Source organism: Hippopotamus amphibius, chromosome 10 (assembly GCF_030028045.1).
Source record: "Hippopotamus amphibius kiboko isolate mHipAmp2 chromosome 10, mHipAmp2.hap2, whole genome shotgun sequence".
NCBI lineage: Eukaryota > Metazoa > Chordata > Mammalia > Artiodactyla > Hippopotamidae > Hippopotamus > Hippopotamus amphibius.
Window position 1 is genome coordinate 61,967,549 of NC_080195.1, and position 24,293 is coordinate 61,991,841.

Here is a 24,293-nt window from a genome sequence, read left to right on the forward strand (position 1 = left end):
CATCGAAGGGTAGCCCCCACTCACCACAGCTAGAGAAAGCCTGCACACAGCAACGAAGACCCAACGTACCAAGACAGAAACAAAAACAAAAAACAAAGCAAAGCAAATGAATGAGGGCCATTTATAATGAAGAGGGCAAAAAGGAAAAGCGTTCTTACCGAATTCCTTCCTTCCTTCCTTTCTTGTTACCTTCCCCCTGCCTCCCTCCCTTCCTTCCTTTCTTTTTTTTTTTTTCCTGCCTCACAAAGACCCTCATGACATTATGCCTTCTAAAAAGTCTCCTTTTGTTGCTTTAGATGCTGAACTTATTGAGAGAAAGTAAGTTTTACTTTTTGCTTCAGTGTAGAATCTTAACATTTGTGGGCATGGCTCATGAGCGCTTTAAATGTCTGGATCTCAGTTTTCCAAGTACAGAGACAGGGAGGGGATAAAGTCCAAGGTTAAGAGTTTTTCCAAGTAGGGACCAGTGATCGGAGGGGGCTTTATAATCAAGTCAAAGGAGTTAGTATACAGAGTCTGCTCTCAGACAGGTGCCATGTGAGAGGGTGGGGGGCAGGAGCAGAAACACCACTAAATTAGCACAGCCAACTGGTTTGGTTGCATTTCACAGACTGTGAGGGCCTGGGTGACGTAAGAGGCTTTCAGCAGAGGGAAACATACCACATGCTCTAGCTGGAATGGTATTTTCCCTTAGGACAGCTACGTTGACTTTCCAATCAGTGACTGACAAAATCTTCCTGAAGAAGGAAGTTGGCAAAGAATAGAAAGAGGAAGGAAGAGAAGGGTGTAGAGGTAGAGTGTATGTACAGGGAGCTACGGCCCCTGGATCCACCGTGGACTTTGCATCAGAACACACTTTCACTAATGACGCTAGGACTCCAGAGACACGTTGTTGACCACCGAATGAAGTCAGAGTGCTGCACTCCTGAACACTAAGTTCTGACCGCCGAATCTGCACAGTGCCTGGGTTGGCACGCTTGCACTAGCCTGGGAATGGGACAGAAGCAAGCCAGACCTCAGGGTTGTACGCATTATGAGGTTGAAAAAGGCCATTCATCCAATGATCTGGGTGGATGTCAGTCTCATGCTGCCATAGCCTACAGTATAGTCCCTAGAGAATGGGATTCTCCAACCATTTTCTTACCTTCTGTCAGTGTTTGTCCAGAGGTAGTGTGTAAGATCCTCATCTTTGATGTTGGGTAGCCATACATTTGAATCACGGATTCTTTCTTGCTAGTTCTAAGAATCAGTCATGTCAATTGGTCCCTAAGCCGTGGTAGCATGCAATACATCATATATGGATGTGCCTGTACATATCTGAGTAAGTGCGTGCATATTATTAAAAACGTATGTATATGACATGTCCAGTAATTGGGACATTGCTTCAAGTGAACTAGGCCTTCTTGATAACAATAGCTGTCATTTGCGAGTCATCATGATATTTTACACATTCACCCAGATGCTTTGTATACATTAGCTCCTTACACGAACTTACAAGCCTGGTATTATTTTTAACTTTTTTAAAAAGAAAAGCTAAACTAAAAGAGAGAAATTAAGCAACACTCAAAGTCACAAAGACAATTACACAGCTACTAAGGACAAGGCTGGGTTTAAGCCCAGGCTCCCTGATTTGGGATCTCATGCTCTTAATCTCTGTGTGTGTGTGTGTGTGTGTAAGTGTATACACACACACATACCTAAGTAGATAATTACATATACACACACACTTTTTGTAATACATACAAACACACATCCACACACATCCACACACGCTTTGCTATTCCCTGCACTGTGAGCTTGGACAGACTTGCCTGGCTGTGTTGCAGCAGAGTTTGGAGGTACAGCTGCGCATTATCATTTTCTTTATTTTTCACTTGGCTAATTTTTGTTCTGCATCTAAGTGTATCATTACTATTAATTTTAATGAGTTACATGTGATGAAAAAGGAGATAATCTGATTGAGTATACTAAGACTTTAAGGTGCATCCACTTCTGTAATTAGACATCAGTAGAAAATTAAAATTTCCCAGAAACCATCTCCTTAATGAACATGTAGAATCTTTAGTACTTGAAATCATCATACTATTATCAACTGAACACTCTGAAAGCCAAATCAATTAATAAATAAGCTCCTTTCTGTACCAGCTTGAATTTTTTTTGTGGTGATTGTCTTATAAAAATATTCAGTGGGAAAAAATTGTTCACAGCACAAGGCTTTAACTGGAACAAAAAGAACTCCTTATTTACCAGTTTTCCCTTTTGCCCTTAGCAGCGTGTAGTATGCTTTCTCACTTTTTCACCAGTGAAAACAGATTTCTTGTCTTCTTTGTTATGTTTTTTCCCCTGTACTGCACTATTCTGTTGTCTGGGCCACGTATTAGTCCTTGCGTTAACTAGACTTTAAATTCCTCCAGGCATGACGATTGTGGCTGGCTGTGTGCAGTGTGGAGGGCACCGTGTTCTTTACACTCACAGCTGTTCTCCAGATTTGCCTTGCTTGTCGCAGCTGAGAGAGCAGTCAGGCCCTTCGAAGTGTGTGGAGTGTTCCCTCCACTTGGTTCACTTTGAACATGACGTCACCCTGTCCCTTCCTACACTGCTGAGTGGGCCTCTTCTATTAGGTTCATGTTCTAAATTAATAAAAAATAGTAGTTCTCATTGTCTGTTTTATCACCTGATTATGCTCAGTTTAGCGTTTTCCTGTCTTGCATTATTTTTTGTTTTATGTGTATTAATTTGTTTAATCCCCAAATATAGCAAATCCTTTGAAAGCTGATTGAATCTTCCACAGTGTGTCTAACATGTATTAGTAGATTTTCAAAGAATACTTTTAATTAAACTGAAAGGGATTAATGTAAAAAGCAGTGAATAGTATTGCTGGATGTTAAAGTATTTTTAAATAATGGCGTGCAACTGAATTGTGTTAGTAAGTCAGAGGTAAATAAGGTAACCTGAGATCCAGGTTGTTAAATTGTATCAAATGGTCCAAAATACTGAAGCAGTATCAACTCTCAAAACAATAATAATGTTTACCATGCACTTACTATGTGCCAGGCACTGTGCTCAGAGCTCTGCATATGCAAACTCACTTAAATCTTATAACAACCCTATAAATAGATACTTTTATCATCCCCACTTTACAGATGAGAAAACTGAGGTATGCAGAGGTTAAATAATTTGCCCAACATTACATAAGTCTCAAATGGCAGAGCTGGGACTTGAATCTTGGCAGTCTGGTCTCACAGTCCTTACTCATAAATGCTAACCTATATAATGCATTGTTTTAGTTTATCATTGTATATGTAAACTTGATAATGAGTCAGACAGCATTTATTTCACCTCTACAAAAGTGCAGACATGCTTTATGGTATCTTAACTCTTAAAAATGCCAAAAATAAAATTTAAAGAGAGGTCACTTTTTACAGGTTGCTGCCAGTTACTGAAGCAAAAGAAAAGACCACAAAATTTTTTTAAAAATACATTAGCAATTGAGGTCTATCAAAAATCAGGACTTGATTCCTGGTTGAGAAAGTGGAGCCATGGTGTTTCCCTAAGCTTTCACTGGGTTGAAGAAGAGAGTTTTGCTCCACCTCAAGTAGGAGGCTTGCACTTCTGCTTAGCCAAGCCAGGCTTATTATTAACTAGGTTACTCTTTAAAAAGAGCAGCAGGATAACCAGGATCTGGGTATCTCTGCTCATGCCTAGAAAGAGCAGAGTTGTATTAATGCAAGAAAGAGATTTTTTTTAAGGAAAAATTACTGCGTTGAGAAAGGATATGACCATGGCCTGGAAATGGCCCTTAGCTGGCACTTTTCAAAGCTTGGTCATCATATATGGAGACAGGGCTGACTTACTGTTGTGACTCAACTAGTTGGACTGTATAAAAAGTTCCAACTCAGACTTGCAGATATGGATACGGTTTCTGTAGGAATTCAGCTGAAATGGGCATCACAGCCAAGAGCCTATTACAGTCCTGATGTACACAATAGCTCTAGTAGATCTTTAGGATACTTAGTTCTTGAACCCCCAAGAAGAGAGAGAATGTTAATAAAGACAAATCCTGATTTTATTATCAAGTTTGGGGGTAGAACTACACGTAAATGCTCCAAGGGAAGAAGGGGTGTTCCTGGTGGGAAAAGACTCCCCTTGAATAGTAGCACTTAGTTCATGAGTCCCCCCAAAATACACGGTATCCACTTGGATACTCCAGACAGCAGTTTACTCCTACAGTTTTGTGCTGAGCACCTCCTTGAAGGACCTTTTGTGAGTTAGAGGATCACTGTGTCTGTCTTAAAGGACACCTGAAGTTTGAGGGTAGAGAGGAGTTTGTTAAGATATACCCTCCTCAGGAACAAAAGAAGGTGTCACCGAAGATATCATCGAAGAAAGAGACTCAAGACAATAAATGGAGGAATTTTTAAGGAGTTCTTAAGCATCTGCATTCAGACCCTACATTTATGATTTTTGGTATCTTACAGTTTTTAATAGGATCTAACAGTTTTCCTGAATTAATTTTTCAGGAAAAGGAAAAGGTAAAGCTCTGCGTGTTGGTGCTTGTAAACTACAGGAGCAGGACGACTTGTCTTCCTCTCTAGTCAGTCTCCCGGGACAGAACCCCCAAGGGAAGAGCTGTTTAGCAGACGCCAGCTGGAGGAGAGAGCGCAGAGCTAGATACTGAGGTCCTGGAGGGAGAGGGGCAAAGAAGGGGAGTACAGGTGGGGGTGGGGATGAGAGTCCTTAACAGTTAGGGGACCAGACAGGTTCAAAATAGGAATGACGCCTCCATCAAAGAGCTTCCATAAAGATGACATGAAGTTTTGTATATAAAGCCTATGGCAACACGTAGCGCATTTCTAGCACTTTATAAAGAATGGTTGGATCTGACCAGGGCTCTCAATACCATTATAAAATACTCAGTTCCCCAACATATAGTGCAGTCGGCCTGGAATGCTTTCTTCACAGGCTGCACCCCCCTGCCCAGCATAGCTAGCTAACTCCTACTCCTGCACTGGGGCTTCCCAAATACAAGTTCGGGCCTCTCCTCTAGGTAGCCATGGTGCTCCATGCTCCTTCTCGCTTCTGTCACCCTTTATTGGAATACTTTGCTCGTCTGCATTCCCTACTAGGCTGAATTCAGTGTAATAAGAATGTATTGGGTTCCTAGCATGGGGGAGTGATGCCAGGCTCTGGAAGTGCACCAGATAAAGGCTGTGTTTTGATAGGGGTTCAGGGAATGTCTGTGGAGTTAATGAGCTTGAGGATGTTGAGAAAATACAACATGACAAGAGCTACTTGTGACAAGTGATTCCAGTAAAACCTTTATGTAAAGTGTTTTACTTTAAGATAATCTCCCTCCCTCCCTCTCTCTCTCTTGTTCTCTCCGTGTGTGTGTGTGTGTGTGTGTGTGTGTGTGTGTGTGTGTGTGTGTCTCTTTATCGTCGGTCTTTAGAAATAATAGTACACACGTGTGAGACATTATTCAGGCTATAATGGTGTTTCATGTAAATTTTGATGTAGAGATTTCACAGACTGAGAATAATCCAGAACTAATTCAGAACTTTGTCTCTCCCCAGCCTGCCCCCTCACCCTCTCTCTCTCCCCACCAAATGCCACTGCCTCCGAATATCTGTTTTTCTAGAAATACTTCCTTGGAACATTGCTGATTAGCTCTAAATCTAAACCCAAAGAATTTGTACCCACCATGAAAAGGACCAATACTCAGATGAGGTTTTTCAACCCTGTGTTAGAGGAAGGGAGGCTGGATTTAGGGAGGGAAAGGGGTGGTTTGTTTTTAACAAACCGCTCACTGCTTCTGCTCCACCAAACCCACCATAAACTTGACCACAGACTCCCTTTCCCAGGGACTCTAGTTGAAGCTTTTCTTTCTATGTCATCTGATTTCTGTTCAGCTCAAATACCCAGAAGCCCCTTTTCACCCTGCCTCTTCCCCATTCATCTTCTTACTGGCCAGACAAAGAGTTCTGAGGAGTGTGTGTGTGTGTGTGTGTGTGTGTGTGTGTTTTACATTTGATATTGTGAAATGCTGAGAATTTTTAACGTTTTGAATTGAATCTCCTTAAAATTACAAATGAATATTGCCACAAATAGTATGCTTAAAATACTAGGAATGTAAATTATATAAGAAATAGCTTATATTTTGTCCTTTGTGTGCTATGTAATTTTATAATTGAAAAATTCTATAAATGCCTTTGATAATATACATGAAGTTCTTGGAACACTTCACCATAAAGCACTGTGTACACTTTTAAGATGTGGTATCTGTAAATTTCTAGATTTCGTGTTCTCCCAGGAATGAAATATGTGTCATCTAGGTGATTAATCCTAGAAAAGCCGTCACACTAGAAGGGTGGGTGCTACTGCCTTTTGACAAAACGCAGTACCTGTCAAAACGGCCATTGCTGTCTGGGAAGGGCTGAGTCCATGTGGGATTTCTAGGAGTATTCCCGGAGGCCCTGATGTAAAACTTACTCCGGAGAGTTAAGTTCTTTGGTTTTCTTAGGAAAAAAAGTCAGTAAGCCTGCAGTCCGCCTCTTTTCCTCCAAGAATTCTGCAATGCTGACTTAGTTTTCTGCCAAGGAGAACAAATCAAGTAGGCGCAGGGCTTTCCTGGACTGCTTAGTTATGTGCGGGCATTGTGAGCTAATGCTTGCTTGCTTTAAGAAACATTTTATTTTAAGATAAATGTAGATTCACGTGCTGTTGTAAGAAATAATACAGAGATATCCCTTGTACCCCTTATCCAGTTTCTGCCAGTGGTAACGTCTTGCGAAACGATAGAACAGTATAACAGTTAGGACATTGGCACTGACACAGTCAAGATACAGAAGACACACTCCCATCAGCACAAGGAGTCTTCCCTTGCCTTTATAGCCCTGGCCACCTCCCTGTCCCCACCCAGTGCCTTTGGAAGAACACTTTGATGCCAGGGATAAAAACAAACTATTTGGCAGGCATGAATGTTCATCTTTGCCAAGCTATTTAACAAAACCCAGGAGGCAGAGCCGGTTCTGACAGGTGAGTGCTGCATCTCTTTTTCCTGGTATATTCCCATCCCTGCTACACTTATATTCCTAGGGAGATTCTTCTGTATTTTCTTCCTGAGTGTCAGCTACCATCAGAATTTGGCCAGACATCTCTGGAGGAACTTATAACAAGTTATGAGGTAAGCTGGCTCTTTTTAAACTTTGAGGGGACCACAGAATACCCTGAATTGAATCTTCAGTGAAGAAAATAGTAAAGGGTTACCGATGAGAGGACCTAGAACAGGTTACGTGAGTGAGGATGGGGATCTTTATACCAAGTGGGTGACTCAGCATTAAAGCTGCTTTGGAAACCAGCGTGGCCGAGGTGTAAATAAACTCTGGGAAGATTGTACAGACTGAGAGGAGTTGGTCGCTGAGAAGAGAAGAGACAGGACATAGTTCTTGACTTCCCTCCCTGTGCCAAAACCAGTGTCTGTCCCTTGGCTGCACTTCCTCAGCCACCTTTTATGAGGCACTGAAGTGCAGATTGGGTTAGAATCACTCAGACATCACAGGGAGAGATGAAGAAAACTGCATTTACCGAATCTCCTCTCAGGGGCAGTGCTATAGATGATGGGAAGGAAAACTTTGATGAGCAGCTACCTAGGGCACTCAGGGTGAGCCTGGCACTGGCTGACGGTGGGCAGTGCCCGAGCTGCTGAGCCCCAGCAGGCTGTGGTGGAGCCGAGTGAGGGGTGCAGGCCCGAGGCCGCCAGAGCTGTTCACGGGGCTGGAGGAGGTCCACCGGGTACGGGAGGGTCGGGGGGCTCCTAATCCACCCTCGTGCTCGGTGATGCTTGTGGAAAGGATGGATACACATGACAAGGTATCAGTGAAAAGCGCACCACGTGATTAGTTTGCAGAGGTGCCGTATGCCTTCATCTGATGCTGAAGTCCTACGTCATTGTTTGTGCTTCTTCACCATCTACTCTCACCTCATTCTTTCCCGTTGGGGCTTCTGACTCCACGACTTCACTGGGACTGTCAGGCCACCAGTGATCACTGTGCTGACAAATGCAGTAGTCACTTATCCTACCTGGCCTCTTGGAGGCCTTCAGCCCAGCTGACTACTGTTTCTTTCTTGAAGCACTTTCTTTGTGTAGCTTTCATGACAACACACTTCTCATTTTGCTACTTCCCTCCCTCCCATCTTCTGTGCTGACAGCTCCTTCTCTGTTTGGTTTCTAAATGTTGGTGCATCTGAGGGCTTGTTCCTGGACCACTTTCTTCTCTCTATTAAATGTTTCTAGGTGACCTCAACTAGTCTCTGACTTTAGATACTATCCCACATGCCAGTGACTCTCCCCAGTCTATTTCTGTGGCATCCCCTTCCAAGATATCCAGACTCCAATTGCTTTATTTATCATTTACTTTTTTTTCACCTTGATTTTCTTTTTCATCTGCAAAATTTTAAAACCATGTTGTATAATGTAATTAGACCCAGCTTAAAAGATCCACAGTACCAATGTTGTCAAGTTCTAGGCTTTGATGCTTTTTATACTAGATACTTGCATGTTATAACTCTACTGTAGACAGCTCATTCCCTAAAAGTTAATATCCTGTTCTGTTATCATTTATGAAAACAGCTGGAGCAATGCCCAGAGCAGACAAACAAAAAGCTGAAAATGTGTTTCGACCAGGTAAGCTTCCTTTCAATGTAGTCATTTATATTCTAAATGATCCTGTATTCCAAAGGAGAAATAATATACATTTCCAAATGGTATGTTTGAAAGGAAACCAAATTTTCATTCACTTATCAAGACTTAGATTAATGTGTAGCATATCAGATGTCACAAAGCAACATCTTTTTGAATTTTAAAGATGCAAATGTTTCCAAACCATAAAGCTTATGAAACAGAGTAGGACTATATTTTGAACAGGAAACATGGCATTCTGAGTCTTTAAGAAATAGATTCACTTAATCCTCGAGACACTGTACTAAATCAGAAATCTTGTGTACATAAAAGTCTTTATTTTGGAAAATTTGATATCTCTCTGGGTTTTTAAAATTCTATCAACAGTTTTTTTTTTTCAGTTTATGATTTTTCTATTTTAAAAGTAGCTATAAAAGTAATGCTAATAAAAGTAATTTTAAGAAATTCATCCATAGTCCCAAACCATTCCAAGATCACTGCTATTTTTGGTGTATTTCATTACAGCCTTTCTTTCTCTCTGGGTAGATTTTTTTGTGTATGTATTTGTTTGTTTTTTGTTTTATTTTGTTTTTTACAGTTTTCTTATAATACTGTGTATCTAATTCTTAAAGACTTCATTGGCAGTGGCAGGGAAGAGTCCATAGAGTCCTTCAGTTCTACTAGAGAAATATCTCAAAAAATCATATGCCCTCAACTTCCTTAATTCACACTCAAGGGAACTGAGACTCCAAAACGTGAACTTGGCCTAGCTAGTACAGGGGATTAGCACTGGAGCCAGTACAGCCACTGAGGTTCCCAGACACTTCATGGAGGCCACAACAGTCTAGAACTTTATAATATTGAGATTTTAGGTCTCTGCTGACACTTCACCTGTGTTTGCTCAAAGAGGTGCACCAGCTCCATCACTAGCACGTATACTAGCATCTTCTTCCAAGTGCTTATGTTTACAGCCATCTTCTGGAAAACTCTCATAATAATATGCAAATCTGTAAATTCTGGGAGGTGAATGATGCCCCCTGGAGTTGTGCACAGAACAGCTCTAAGCAGAGGGGCTGCCTCATCTCTTTGTGAAGAATGGAGTGTATTTGAATAGTCATGTCTTACAAATAAAATAGAATTGTGAAGGAAGTTCACCAAAGCATATAACTAGGCAAACTTTGAAATGAAAATTAGAACCTAAACTAGATTTCTTCTTAGAAAATCTGTGTCACAAAGTGTTTGGATTTTAGGGTGTGTCTAAATGTAATATCCCTGTTGATAATTTGCCTCTGATGTTTCTGCCTGAGTGCCTACTGGCCTGTTTTAAGCAACTGGAAATGAAGGATTATAGTTCTGGATTTCTCATCATTGTTCAGCTGAAAAGTGAATTTATTTTCTGAACAGTGTTTTGTTGAAAAAGCAGTAATTGAACATTCTCAGCATGAAGACTTAGTTGTCAACATTTCCTAATTAGCATAAAAGACAGCTTTTTCCCCCAACATATTTTTGACCATACTCTAGTACTAGCCTTATTTTCATCAGTGAATCTAACACTGTGATTGGTTAAGAGCCATTAGCACCAGATACTAAACTAGGCCTTTTATATATGTTACCTCATTTAACTCTCACAACAACTTTGGGAGGTAGGTGCCACTATCTCCATGTTAGTAATGAGGAAATGGAGAATCAGAAAGATAACATTCCAGTGTCATGATGCAAGTAAGTAGTAGTTTCAAGATTGGAATCCAGATTTCTCCCACTCCAAAGCGCTTTTCACTATCCTACTTTGTTTTTTCTCCTCAGATCTTTATTGGAGTATAATTGTTTTACAGTGTTGTGCAGTTTCCCCGGTACAACACAGTGAATCAGCTGTATTTACACATATATCCCCATATCTCCTCCCTCTTGAACCTGCCTCCCCTCCTCCCTATCCCATCCCTCTAGGTCATCACCAAGCATCAAATTGATCTCCTTATGCTATGCAGCTGCTTCCCACTAGCTATCTGTTTTACATTTGGTAGTGTATATATGTCTATGCTACTCTCTCACTTCATCCCAGCTTCCCCTTCCCCGCATGTCCTCAAGACCATTCTCTACATGTGTCTTTATTCTTGTCCTGCCCCTAGGTTCATCAGTACCATTTTGGTTTTTTGGTTTTTTGCTTTGTTTGTTTTTGTTTTTGTTTTTAGATTCCATATATATGCGTTAGCATATGGTATTTGTTTTTCTCTTTCTGGCTTACTTCTCTCTGTATGACAGACTCTAGGTCCATCCACCTCACTACAAATAACTTAATTTCATGCCTTTTTATGGCTGAGTAGTATTCCATTGTGTATATGTGCCACATCTTCTTTATCCATTCATCTGTTGATGGGCATTTAGGTTGCTTCCATGTCCTGGCTGTTGTAAATTGTACTGCAATGAACATTATGGTACATGTATCTTTTTGAATTATGTTTTCTCAGGGTATATGCCCAGTGGTGGGATTACTGGATCATATGGTAGTTCTATTTTTAGTTTTTTAAGGAACCTCCATACTGTTCTCCATAGTGGCTGTATCAGTGTACATTCTCATCAACAGTGCAGGAGTGTTCCCTTTTCTCCACATTCTCACCAGCATTTATTGTTTCTAGATTTTTTGATAATGGCCATTCTTACTGGTGTGAGGTGATACCTCATTGTGGCTTTGATTTTCATTTCTCTAATGATTAATGATGTTGAGCATCTTTTCATATGTTTGTTGGCCATCTGTATGTCTTTTTTGGAGAAATGTCTGTTTAGATCTTCCACCCATTTTTGGATTGGGTTGTGTGCTTTTTTTTTTTAATTAATTAATTTATTTATTTTATTGGCTGTGTTGGGTCTTTGTTGCTGTGCGCAGGCTTTCTTTTTAGTTGCGGTGAGTGGAAGGTACTCTTCGTTGTGGTGCACGGGCTCCTAATTGCTGTGGCTTCTCTTATTGTGGAGCACGGGCTCTAGGCACGTGGGCTTCAGTAGTTGCAGCACATGGGCTTATAGTTGTGGCTCACGGGCTCTAAAGCGCAGGATCAATAGTTGTGGTGCACGGGCTTAGTTGCTCCGCAGCATGTCGGATCTTCCTGGAGCAGGGATCGAACCCGTGTGCCCTGCATTGGCAGGCAGATTCTCAACCACTGTGCCACCTAGGAAGCCCAGGTTGTGTGCTTTTTTGATATTGAGCTGCTTGTATATTTTGGAGATTAATCCTTTGTCCGTTGCTTCGTTGGCAAGTATTTTCTCCCATTCTGAGGGTTGTCTTCTTTTCTTATTTATGGTTTCTTTTGCTGTGCAAAAGCTTTTAAGTTTCATTAGGTCCCATTTGTTTATTTTTTATTTCATTTCCATTATTCTAGGAGGTGGGTCAGAAGGATCTTGCTTTGATGTATGCCGTTGAGTGTTCTGCCTATGTTTTCCTCTAAGAGTTTTATAGTGTCTGGCCTTACATTTAGCTCTTTAATCCATTTGGAGTTTATTTTTGTGTATGGTGTTAGGAAGGGTTCTAATTTAATTCTTTTATGTGTAGCTGTCCAATTTTCCCAGCAGCATTTATTGAAGAGGCTGTCTTTTCTTCATTGTATATTCTTGCCTCCTTTGTCAACGATAAGGTGCCCATATGTGCGTGCGTTTATCTCTGGGCTCTCTATTCTGTTCCATTGATCTATATTTCTGTTTTTGTGCCAGTACTATACTGTCTTGATCACTGTGGCCTTGTAGTATAGTCTGAGGTCAGGGAGCCTGATTCCTCCAGCTCCATTTTTCCTTCTCAAGATTGCTTTGGATCTTCAGGGTCTTTTGCATTTCCATACAAATTGTAAAATTTCTTGTTCTAGTTTGTGAAAAATACCATTGGTCATTTGATAGGGATTGCATTAAATCTGTAGATTGCTTTGGGTAGTAGAGTTATTTTCACAATGTCGATTCTTCCAATCCAAGAACATGGTATGTCTCTCCATCTGTTTGTATCATCTTTGATTTCTTTCATCAGTGTCTTCTAGTTTTCTGCAAACAGGTCTTTTGTCTCCTTAGGCAGGTTTATTCCTAGGTATTTTATTCTTTTTGTTGCAGTGGTAAATGGAAGAGTTTCCTTAATTTCTCTTTCGGATTTTTCGTTGTTAGTGTATAGGAATGCAAGAGATTTCTGTGTTTTAATTCTGTATCCTGCTACTTTACTAAGTTCATCAATTAGCTCTAGTAGTTTTCTGGTAATATCTTTAGGATTTTTTATGTATAATATCATGTCATCAGCAAAGAGTGACATTTTTACTTCTTCTTTTCCAATTTGGATTCCTTTTATTTCCTTTTCTTCTCTGATTGCTATAGCTAAAACTTCCAAAACTATGTTGAATACTAGTGGTGAGAGTAGGCACCCTTGTCTTGTTCCTGTTCTTAGAAGGTTTGTTATATATGGTTTTTATTGTATTGAGGTTCACTACCCCACTATATTCCATCTCATGCTTATCCAGACTGTAATACTTCAGCCTTGTATTAGAGTTTGCATGTATTATTTGCAGTAGCTATACTACAGCTTCTCAGCCTATTGGTATAAAAGAATTATCCTTTACTTATCAGAAACCTTGACATTACATAGTGAGATGTATATGGGGGGATGCTGACAGTAAAATGTGTGTGGGGAGGGCATGTGGTAGGCAAGTTGTCTGATGTCCCACCAGGAATTGTCCCAACTCTTTCTGTGGCAGCCAGCTTGACAAATCACCAGTAAGGCTCCAGGATCTCTTGACAGATCTTTATCTACTGATTGGGCAACTCTGATTTTATATATATATATATATAAATTTATTTACTTATTTATTTATTTATTGGCTGTGTTGGGTCTTTGGTCCTGCTCACAGGCTTTCTCTAGTTGTAGTGAGTGGGGGCTTCTCTTCATTGTGGTGCATGGGCCCCTCATTGCGGTGGCTTCTCTTGTTGTGGAGCACCGACTCTAGGTGGACGGGCTTCAGTAGTTGTGGCACACAGGCTCAGTAGTTGTGGCACACAGGCTTAGTAGCTCCTCGACATGTGGTATCTTCCTGGGGCAGGGATTGAACCCATGTCCCCTGTATTGGCAGGTGGATTCTTAACCACTGTGCTACCTAGGAAGTCCAGAATTCTGATTTAAATATTTACACATAAACTTAAAAATTTGCTAAGAATTAGTTTGTCATACATCTGAGTGTATCCAAGCTTATACATGTCCTCCATGTCTGTTTCTAAATTAAGTGATATTTTTTCAGTGTATACACTCAGTAATGCAGCCAAGTTGATGGGTCTTGGAGGTCAGACTGAATAAGTGTTTATTCAAAGTGTTAACATAGATGATGAGTAGAATCTTTTTAATGTTCAGGGCAAGTGGAATTCAAAGAATCAAAGCAAGATAAGCAGTCAGGAGACTGTGGGTTTCTGTTGCAACTGAGATGTTGCAAGCAAAATACAGAACAATTGGAATCATGGTTTTCCTCACATGAAACTGGTCTTAAGGACTTTATTAATGATGGGTAGCTTTAAGTGGATGGTTATAAAAACTATTAAAATCATTTATTGAGATCCATGTAGGGGATAACTCTATGCACCTTGCTTTAAGATGTGTATGTTTAATACAGGGAGGACCCTTGTTAAGTCACAGACTTCTTTGGTCACCTCGCCCTGACCACATCAGCAGTTTCCTTAACTGTTAGAGTAGCAGATGATTCATGACAGCATTGGTGGTCCTGTGCAATTCAGCCTGAACCGCTATCTTTCACTCTTTCCTCTTGCAAGCCATCTGCTCCATCCAGCCTATTAGACTGGCCTGCGTCTGAAACCTTTCCCCATGCTATCCCCCCAAAACTCGTCTCCACTCTCCCAGGCCACAGTTGGCCTCTTGAAATCCTGCCCACCCTTCGTAGAGCCTGATCAATGCTACCTTTTACGACCTCAGTCTCTCCATGTGAAATTAATCTTGACTTCTGTGTTCTGAGAGAACCTTAAAACTCTATTTTAGCATTAAATTTTCTGTCTTGTATTACAGTAGTTTCTTGTATTTTATTTTCTCCCCAACTATATTATTGAATCCTTGAAATTAGTAATCCTCTTATTTCCTAGCGGCATCAATAAGTACCTTGGAATGTATCTGGACCTTACTGTCATGCATTGAATCAAAGTCGATTGTTTCTGCTGTAGTGTCTGCACACAAACACATGCATGTTCTTGTACATAGGGTGCAAAATCTGTAGATCTTGTAGTCCTGCCTTACTTTGTGCAAACTTGTTAGGATTCTGGAGCTCCAGAGCTGCCAGAGCTCTGACTTTTTAAATTCAAGGCAGAAAATTAAAATCTCATTTGAATATCCTTTCTTTCAAATCCTAATTCCATTCTGAATTAATGGGGTTTGGAAGAATTCTATTTTTGATCCGCCACAAATACCTCTACAAGTGTGAGTTTAACCAGCAGAACTAAGCCTCTCATCCTGTTACAGTTCTCTACTCACCTTAATTAAAATGTTAAAACAACCAGAAGTCCTTTTACATTGAGCTTTAAAAGTTGTCAAAATTGTTACCTTTTATAGAAACCTCAGTGAAGATGTTAGCTTGAGAAAGAAAGAAGCATAAATCAGGAAACTGACTAAACTGGCCCTTAGTGTTTGAAGGTTTGCTGGTTACAAAATAGTGAACTTCAAGAGATGGAATTTGATTTTGCCTTCATTCTTTTTTTTTTAACTTTTTGTTTATTTTTTACAGTAAACTGCATATACTTAGAGTGTACAATTTGGTATCCCAGAAGAGATGGAATATGATTTTGAATGCATAAACATTCTTAATGTCATACGGCATTAACAGTACTGTCTTTTGAACTTTTTAAAAAGTTAATTATAAATACACAGCAAATTATAGAATAGTAGAGAGATCCCATGTACCCCTTGTCCAATTTTTCCCAATGCTTATGTCTTTCATAATTATATAATTATAGTACAACATCAAAACCAGGAAATTGAAATTGGTAAAATGTGTGTCTCATTTTATCATATGCATGGATTTGTAAACCACCACCACCATCAGGATATGAACTCCCATTACCACAAAGATCTCCCTGTGCTATCCCTTGGATAGAAATGGAATCATACAGTAGGTGTCACTTTATGACTGACTTTGTTCACTCAGTGTGATGCCCTTCGGATCCGTTAGGTGTATCAGTCGTGTGTTTCTTTTTATTGCTGATGAGCAGTACTGCTATTTTTCTAAGTGATGTTGTTGTTCATATTTTATATTTCTTTTTAATTTTATTTGTTTTGGTTTGTTTTCTTATTGTTGTTGCTTCTTATGAGAAAGTGTTTTCTGGCTATTGTTTCAGGATGGTAAAAGCTGTAAAATTCTAAAGTTCTGAAAACTAAGAACTATAATTGGCTGCGTACTTCTGAACTGTCCATGACTCTGTCCTCATTATTCTAGCTGTGTTGAGTTAATTACCCTACGCTACCTTCAGGCCATGGTCCTGGCTTTGACAGAAGCATCCACAGGAAGCATCTCTGAAGCTTCCTGGAGGAGGTGGTTATTGCCTTACTTGTAAGCCACCAGCTTCTTGTAGGTTGAATTGAGGATGTTCAAAAACAGATTCCCCTCCAAGATCTCAGAATGTAGCCTGCATTTCAAGGCAGGATTGGCCCACACGTTTGAAATCCCCTAGCTGTGAATGCTGAACATCTGCTGTCCTAACCCTCCACTGTTTAGTGCCCTGTGGTAGGCATTGGACATACAGAGGTGGACAAAACCATTTTTTTTTACATTGATGTTATGTTCCAGAGGGAAAGATAGAAAACAAACACTTAAATAAAACATCGATAAACATACAATGTGATGTCCCTTAAAATAATTGTATAAGACCAGGGGATAGACAGTGGTGGTATATTGGGGAAGGGGATGATATTTCAGATACAGAGAGCAAGGGATGTCTGAGCCATGTTTTAAATACTGGTTGAGGCCAAGAGTGAGCCTTGTGTAGATCTGGGGCTGAATTTACTGAACAAAGAAAGCAGCAAGGGCAGAGGGCCTGTGGCAGGAGTGAGCTTAATGTATGCCTGGAAGAGCGAGGCCTAGAACTCAGGAAATAAGGTTAGAAGAGGCAGAGTCAGGGCAAGGATTTCAGAATCTAATTCCTCACGCCCTCACACAAACATCCAGGCAACGTAAATCTAAAAAATCTAAGATTTCTTTACGTGGCAGTCTGCAGCTTTCACAATTAAATCTCACCTTTAAAACAACACGTGATATGTATGTGTGAATGTGTGTGTGTATTTAAACGCACGCATGTGTGGCCAGTGTTTGCCACTATGGAGTGGTATTTGGGTTCCTGCTCCCAAATACTCGTCTCGGTTAATAGCACGTGAAAAGTATACATAATTGGAGGTAAATTACTGATGTCAATCCAACTCATGTACCTTATGTCAGGACTTCAATGCTCTTCAATTTAATAGAGACTCTGCAGCCTCCTCTCAATTCTATTAATATCTGTGCCTTACTTGGGGCACAGTACATTTTCTCTCTTAAGATACAATATTTTCATACTTGTGTTATCTCATTCTGTGGACTAGAAGCTTTTTGAGGGCAAAAACTGAACCTTACATATCTCTTCATCGCCTATAATAAAATTCAGTGCCTTGAATTTAGGAAGTAGTGAATGTCTGTTAAACAGAATTCAGTATACTTAGGCAGTTTTGTTTGTTTAAAGAATTTTATAGAAAAAGGAGAAATGTGTGAGGTCAACGAGTGTAAAGGGGATGAAGGGCCTGCACGTGTTAGTGAGTGTGGTGGAGGAGGGTGAAGGGGGACAGGGTGGACCCAGTAGACAAACAAGGCCACCTTAGAATTTTCCTGGCAGCCCAGCATGTTAGAACACAGAAATCTCCTTATTTCAGAAACATTCAGGTGTTTATCAAAACAGGATTTTCCCTGTATCTCTTTTCTCAGAATATTCCCTGGCCCTCTTAGAATGCTGATACAGGCAATTAATGTCATTTTGAAATTGAAGCATTTGGCCACTCCGTTATTTCTTTCTAGTCTGTGAGTGTCTCAGGCACAACACAAGCTCTTAGAAAATAACCAAGACTCTTGAATTAGCAAAGGACATATGCGTTAGTATATAACCATGGTCTTTACATCAAATTAAGGAACCCAAGGAGAGTGACAGAGTGGGAATTCCTCTTACTGTAGCTTCTGTGCTTTTCAGATGCTACAGGCTTGAGTTATAAATCACACATGATCTGCCAAGAACACCCCAAGTGACTGGCCACTCTGTTGTCACGTATGAGTTACTGGTGCTGTGGAGAGTGGTCACAGGCACCTGTCCCCTTTGTGCCTTAAAGAATATGGTAAACCTGGTAGGAGAACAAATTCAACCATTACTAGGTTTCTTCTTCATTCCAAAGCAAAGATTTCCGAGCTGACCTTGGCTTTCCTTCTTATGTTATAGTTACTGGACTATTGTACATTTTTCCTCCTGTCTCTTCCTCTTCCATGAGATTGTTAGTCCCTTAAGGGACCAGCATATCTTAAATCCAGACCACGCATAGAACATACATACAGAGTTGACGCTTGGTACATATATGCAGAACTGGAATACGAAATTCTGCTATTAGAGAGGAAAGCAACATTTTAAAAATATACTAAAACTGTTTTAAAAAATTCCTAGATCTGTGATGTTTACCTGGTCCAATATGAAAAAAAACTAAAGAGAAAGATGCAGTCCATTATCTGTGAGGCAAACAGAAGAGGAGTGGCTAATGAAGTATCTCTGGGACAATGTGAAAGAAAAAGAAAAATTACTGAAGATAAACTGAATAATCTTCGTGTAAAACTGGCGGCACTATTACAGAAACTTCAGCTGGTAAGAAATGACAATTTATTTGTGTGATGGGAACACACATTGTGGAGGGAACACTGGGCCAGCTTCCTCTCCTAATGTCTTCCACCTACTGACTTCGGACGAATCATTTAACTTAGCCCTTACTTTCTCTAAAAGGATGCTGAAACCACAAATAAATGAACTTTGAAAGTATAAATTAGAACATTTTTCAAAGGCCTATTATTTTTTCCCTTTAGAAAATCAGAATCTTTGCTTGTGCTCTTGGGCTGTTGGTATAGTTTGATCATGCTGTCTCCTCAATAGCATATTTCCAGTAGGAAATTTTTTTCTAATTTTTTCAGACAGCAAAATATTTTAATTTTTATCCTAATACATAGGTTAAAAAAAATAGACTCTTCTAATAGGTTAGAGAGATCAGGAAATATCATGTAAGTATGAATTACTGCTCCTCTTGTTTGTTTATACATTTGAATACGTAAAGAATTGGCTTCTGTGACAGATTGAGCCAGAGAGGAAAGGCCCACCTTCTACTACAGCATATAGAAATGCTGGGGAGAACACATCAAAAATTAAAATATATATGACCAATGTTGAAAATTCTTTCTGTAGATGCTAGAAATAGAGAAATCAACAGTGAGCTCAGGAACTATGTTTATGTTTCTGAGCTTTCCTTGGGGTATAAACAAAGGTTGTTGAGTGGGACTTCTAGGAAAGCTCCCTAAGAGGAGGTCAGAGAGCTCTCTGGGGGCCCCCCAAGGGCAGGTCTATGTCTGGAGCAACTTGGCATCATACACTCAGCACCCAGCACTTTGTGTTGCCTCCCCAGCACTGGTGATGCACACCTGGGCACTCTCCGGGCTGCTTCAAGACCAGCCTTTGGCTCAGTTTGTTGTCATGGTAACCTGGAAGATCCTTAGATATCATCTAACCTGCTTTTAAAAAATATATGGAAACAGGCTCTGACAGGGAGAAAATTATCTCAGGACCCATAGAAAACTCAGACATAGGCCCTAAGTCTGGGATAGGAGAGAGGTCCTTCCTGGGCCATGCAAGGTGAGAGGGCAGGAGCTGTCTCCCAGGGAGCCCTGCCTGGAGGCCTGGAGCATGGCCTTGCCCCATGAAGGGGATCGGGGAGAGGCAGACAAGAAAACTTGCTGCACATCAGTATCAAACGTGATGAGCATGGACTTTGAAGCCAACTGTCCTGGTGTCCGTTAATGTGAGAGTCCATTGCTCCTTCAAAAAATATACCTCTTTTGGTTTCTCTGGGATTTTTCTTATAGTAAATAGAAAATAAAAACACAAAGTATTTTTGATTAAGTATATGGCCCAAGGAGAATATCCCTCTCTTCTTGGGTGGTCTAGGCAATAGTTAAAATGTTTCATTATTAAAATAAAAAAGGATGATTACAGCTAACTGTTTTCACATAATGGTAATTACACTTGCCTTCTGTCAGCAATACTACCTAACTCAGTTGTGAGAGTGGGAGCTGAGCGGAGCTCCTTTGGGTTCTTGTGGCTGCACAGGGTGGTGAATGTTTTTACATGTGAGAGGTCTGGTGGAGCCTCATCACAGGGTTTCAGTGATAACTGTTGCTTCACTAACAAGAAAAACTAGAGAGACCAAAGCAGTTCTTTATCATAGTAATGCAACAACACTCTCTATCAAGAAAGTTCATAAAAATTATTTGATTCTCACAGTAGCAAATCTGGCAAGCCAAAAAGAATAATAGTAGTTTACTCTTCTATGTCAAACCCTTGGGTCCCCTCACAGTAGCCAGAGTAATTATACTAACCTAATTTGTCTTATTCACAAAATTTAGTAAAGAGGTGAAGGGTTTTAGCCCACAGAGTGTGAAACGTTTCATCCAGTATCATTAGAGAGGTACTCAAAAGGCTCCTGCCCAAATATGTTTACTCTCATCCCCTACTTGAAATTTCCATTTTCACTGCCTCTAAGTGCCCGAGCGCTACAGTGGAGTAAAGCAGAGACATGAGATGAGGTGGGCCCGGAGCAGATGGTTGGGGTGGCACATGAAGAAGCTGGGCATAGAACCAACCTGGGGTCCTAGGAGGAAGTCTGGTCTGCTGGGTAGAGAGCAGGAGCCAAAGGATTAGACCAGACTGAACAGGCTGAGAGCTGTCGGTGTCAGAAAGGGTCACACAGGGCATTCCTCAGGGTCAGTGAATATTTGGAAATCCTAGTGAATATCGATATCATGGTAACCCCTCTGCAGAAACAGGGTCCTGGTTACAAAGCTGGGACTCGATACAGTTCAGACATGTTAGAGAACTGAGCAAATCAAGGGCAAAGGGAGCAAAGCAGAAATACATTTAATGGAACCAGATAAGGGATGGAGAAACTATGGTAGTGCCAGACACTTATTGGAATAATAAAATTGGGATTATTTCTGAAAGGTCCTTCCTAAAAATTCTCTTATCCATCAGCTCAATTGGAGAGTGAGTTGATCCCATGGCTGGGTCTGAGGGAGTGAGATTTAGGTCAGTAAAGAGGTAGCATTTGTTTAGCTGTTCATGGATCAAGAAGCTCAAGGAAGGATAGCTTGAGATTACCCCAGTAGAGAACTGAGAGAAAGAGAGAGATGGGGACAGATCAGGGCAGCAAGCCAAAGGTTGTGGGAAAAGATGCTGCAGAGGAAAAAGGAGAAACAGAGAAGTCAGAATTTACCTACCCATCTGTTTTGACTCTAACGCTAAAAATTCACGAGTTTTAAGATGGAAGATGAGAGCCTATAACAGAAAAATGAGATGAGAGCAGGGGCTTTAGGAATATGGCAAGTAATTAAATAGAAGGAAAAAGGGAAAGAGTTGCACTAACCTCCACTAAAGAAAGAAGGAAAAAAAAAAGATCCATGTTCCTAACCACTTGTGAGCATAAAATGAGATTAAATGCAAAAACATTTCAAAAGGTTAAAAGCATTATTCAAGTGCAAACTGGGTTTTGTTGCTACATGAATCATAGGGAAGACTGGTCCAAGGCCGCTCAGATTACAGAATAAGCTCTGTAGCTTCTTCCCCTCCTGTGATTGTTGCTTCTCTTTTCCAGGGTGGTCCAGCAGGAGACCTGGAGCAGATTGACAGTTATTTAGAAGCTTTGCTTAAAGAAGATAATCTCCTTTTGCAGAAGACTTTTAAATAAAGTAACTACAGATACAGGACATTGTCTCCTTTTAGAAAAAAAGGAAAGTACTTCTCAAAATTAGAAGTCAGAAAAGACGTTCCATTTTTTAAAATGCTAATAAGAAGAAAAGGACAATTCCTTTAAAAATATCTCCTTTGTACTTGTTATTGTAAAGTTTATCTTGTTTAACAGTAAGAACATTTTATATTTTAGAAATGGAGACTGATTTACAATTTGCATATTTCCCAGTTCTGTTTCCTAACTCTTCCTGTTCTTTCAGAAACCATTTCTAGAGTTCTCTAGTTCCCATGTGAGCTACTAGGAAAGATGGAAATGTCGTTCAGGCTTAAATTTTGTTTTCACTAAAAAGATTGTAAACACTGGAAAACACTGATTTTTAAGAGCAATATACAAAGGACTATAGAACCACCTCCTGAAACTTGAGTTGAAAAAGAAAGACATTATACCTCTTCTCCACTACAGCCAGTACTCAGTAAAGCAGATAATATACATCCCAAAAAACTTTGAGATATATTCTATATGATTTTATTATTGAGTTATAGTGAAAGAACCAATCTTCTAAGCGTAATATGAATACATATTACATATATGTAAGAATTTGTGTTTTACATTTTTCTTGATGACTGTTTTATTTGTTTAGAAATGCCTGCAACTTTGAATGAAAGCAATAAAACATTTAATAGTTGTTTGTGTAATTGTATGATTTTAATTTTATGTACATAGTACAAATTTCAGAACATTTGAAATGGAATATGGTGAAAAGTCTTCATCCCATTCTTGTCTTTACTCTTCTCAAGAGGCATGCTTTTACCAGTTACTTATGAATTCATACGAAATCAGTCAATGTATATAAAACCATATAAATCATTATATGGATATAAATATGGGTGTAATAGCATCCAAAAGATGCTGTTATTTTTTTCCACTTAATATGTCTTCAAGATCATTCCATATCAGGATCAGTACATGTAGACCTGTCTCATTATGTTTAACCTGCTCTTTATTATTCCATTCTGTAAGTAGATCAAAATTTAGTTTATGTAAATGTCCATTTTATGATGGACATTTACATTTTTCTTTTCTTTTTTTCTTTTATAAAGCTTGTGTTTTCATTCTTTTTTTTTCCATTCTTTTTAAAAAATTTATTAAAGTATAGTTGATTTACAATATTTTGTTAGTTTCTGGTGTACAACAAAGTGATTCAGTTATACATATATAATAGTTTGTATCTCCTAGTTCCAAACTCCCAGTTCATCCCTCCCCTACCCCTGCCCTTGGCAACCATAAGTCTGTTCTCTGTGTCTGTGAGTCTGTTTCTGTTTTGTAGGTAAGTTCATTTGTGTCATGTTTTAGATTCCACATGTAAGTCATATTATATGGCATTTGTCTTTCTCTTTCTCACTTGCTTTGCTTAGTATAATAATCTCTGGGTCCATCCATGTTGCTGCAAATGGCATTATTTCACTCTTTTTTATGACTGAGTAATGTTCCATTGTGTGTGTGTGTGCACGCATGTGTGCATGCACACGTGCACATGTCTGTGTGTATACACTACATCTTCTTTATCCATTCATCTGTTGATGGACACTTCAGTTGTTTCCATGTCTTGGCTGTTGTAAATAGTGCTGCTAAGAACACTGGGGTGCATATATCTTTTTGAATTATAGTTTTGTCTGGATATGTGCCCAGGACTGGAATTGCTGGATCGTATGGCAGGTCTATTTTTAGTTTTTTGGAGGACTCTCCATACTGTTTTCCATACCAGGTGCACCAATTTACATTCCCACCAACAGTTTAGGAAGATTCCCTTTTCTCCACACCTTCTCCAGCATTTGTTATTTGTAAACTTTTTTTTTTTTTTTATCATTTGCATTTCTTTATTTTTTTATTTTTTTTTTAATTTTTTTTTTGCGGGGGGGTACATCAGGTTCAATCATCTGTTTTTATACACATATCCCCATATTCCCTCCCTTCCTTGACTCCCCCCCCTCGAGTCCCCGCCACCCTCCCTGCCCCAGTCCTCTAAGGCATCTTCCATCCTCGAGTTGGACTCCCTTTGTTATACAACAACTTCCCACTGACTGTTTTACAGTTGGTAGTATATATATATCTGTGCTACTCTCTCGCTTCATCTCAGCTTCCCCTTCACCCCCCGCCCCCCCATACCTTGAGTTCTCCAGTCCATTCTCTGTATCTGCATCCTTATTCTTGTCACTGAGTTCATCAGTACCATTTTTAGATTCCGTATATGTGAGTTAGCATACAATATTTGTTCTCTTTCTGACTTACTTCACTATGTATGACAGATTGTAGTTCTATCCACCTCATTACATATAGCTCCATCTCATCCCTTTTTATAGCTGAGTAATATTCCATTGTATATATATGCCACATCTTCTTTATCCATTCATTTGTTGATGGGCATTTAGGTTGCTTCCATGTCCTGGCTATTGTAAAGAGTGCTGCAATAAACATTATGGTACATGTTTCTTTTGGGATTATGGTTTTCTTTGGATATATGCCCAGTAGTGGGATTACTGGATCATATGGTAGTTCTATTTGTAGTTTTTTAAGGAACCTCCAAATTGTTTTCCATAGTGG

General features: G+C 39.8%; 1 protein-coding gene across 1 annotated transcript in view; it reads left to right on the forward strand.

Moving 5' to 3' along the window:
- The window catches only part of MORC1 (MORC family CW-type zinc finger 1), a 342,077-nt gene extending 319,726 nt beyond the window's left edge, over nt 1-22,351 (forward strand). Inside the window, 5 exon segments of the mRNA XM_057697690.1 lie at nt 7,096-7,183; nt 8,630-8,683; nt 18,356-18,550; nt 21,597-21,680; nt 21,682-22,351. Coding sequence (XP_057553673.1) covers nt 7,096-7,183; nt 8,630-8,683; nt 18,356-18,550; nt 21,597-21,680; nt 21,682-21,753 — 493 coding nt within the window. The 3' untranslated portion in view covers nt 21,754-22,351.
- Nucleotides 22,352-24,293: the final 1,942 nt, after the last annotated feature.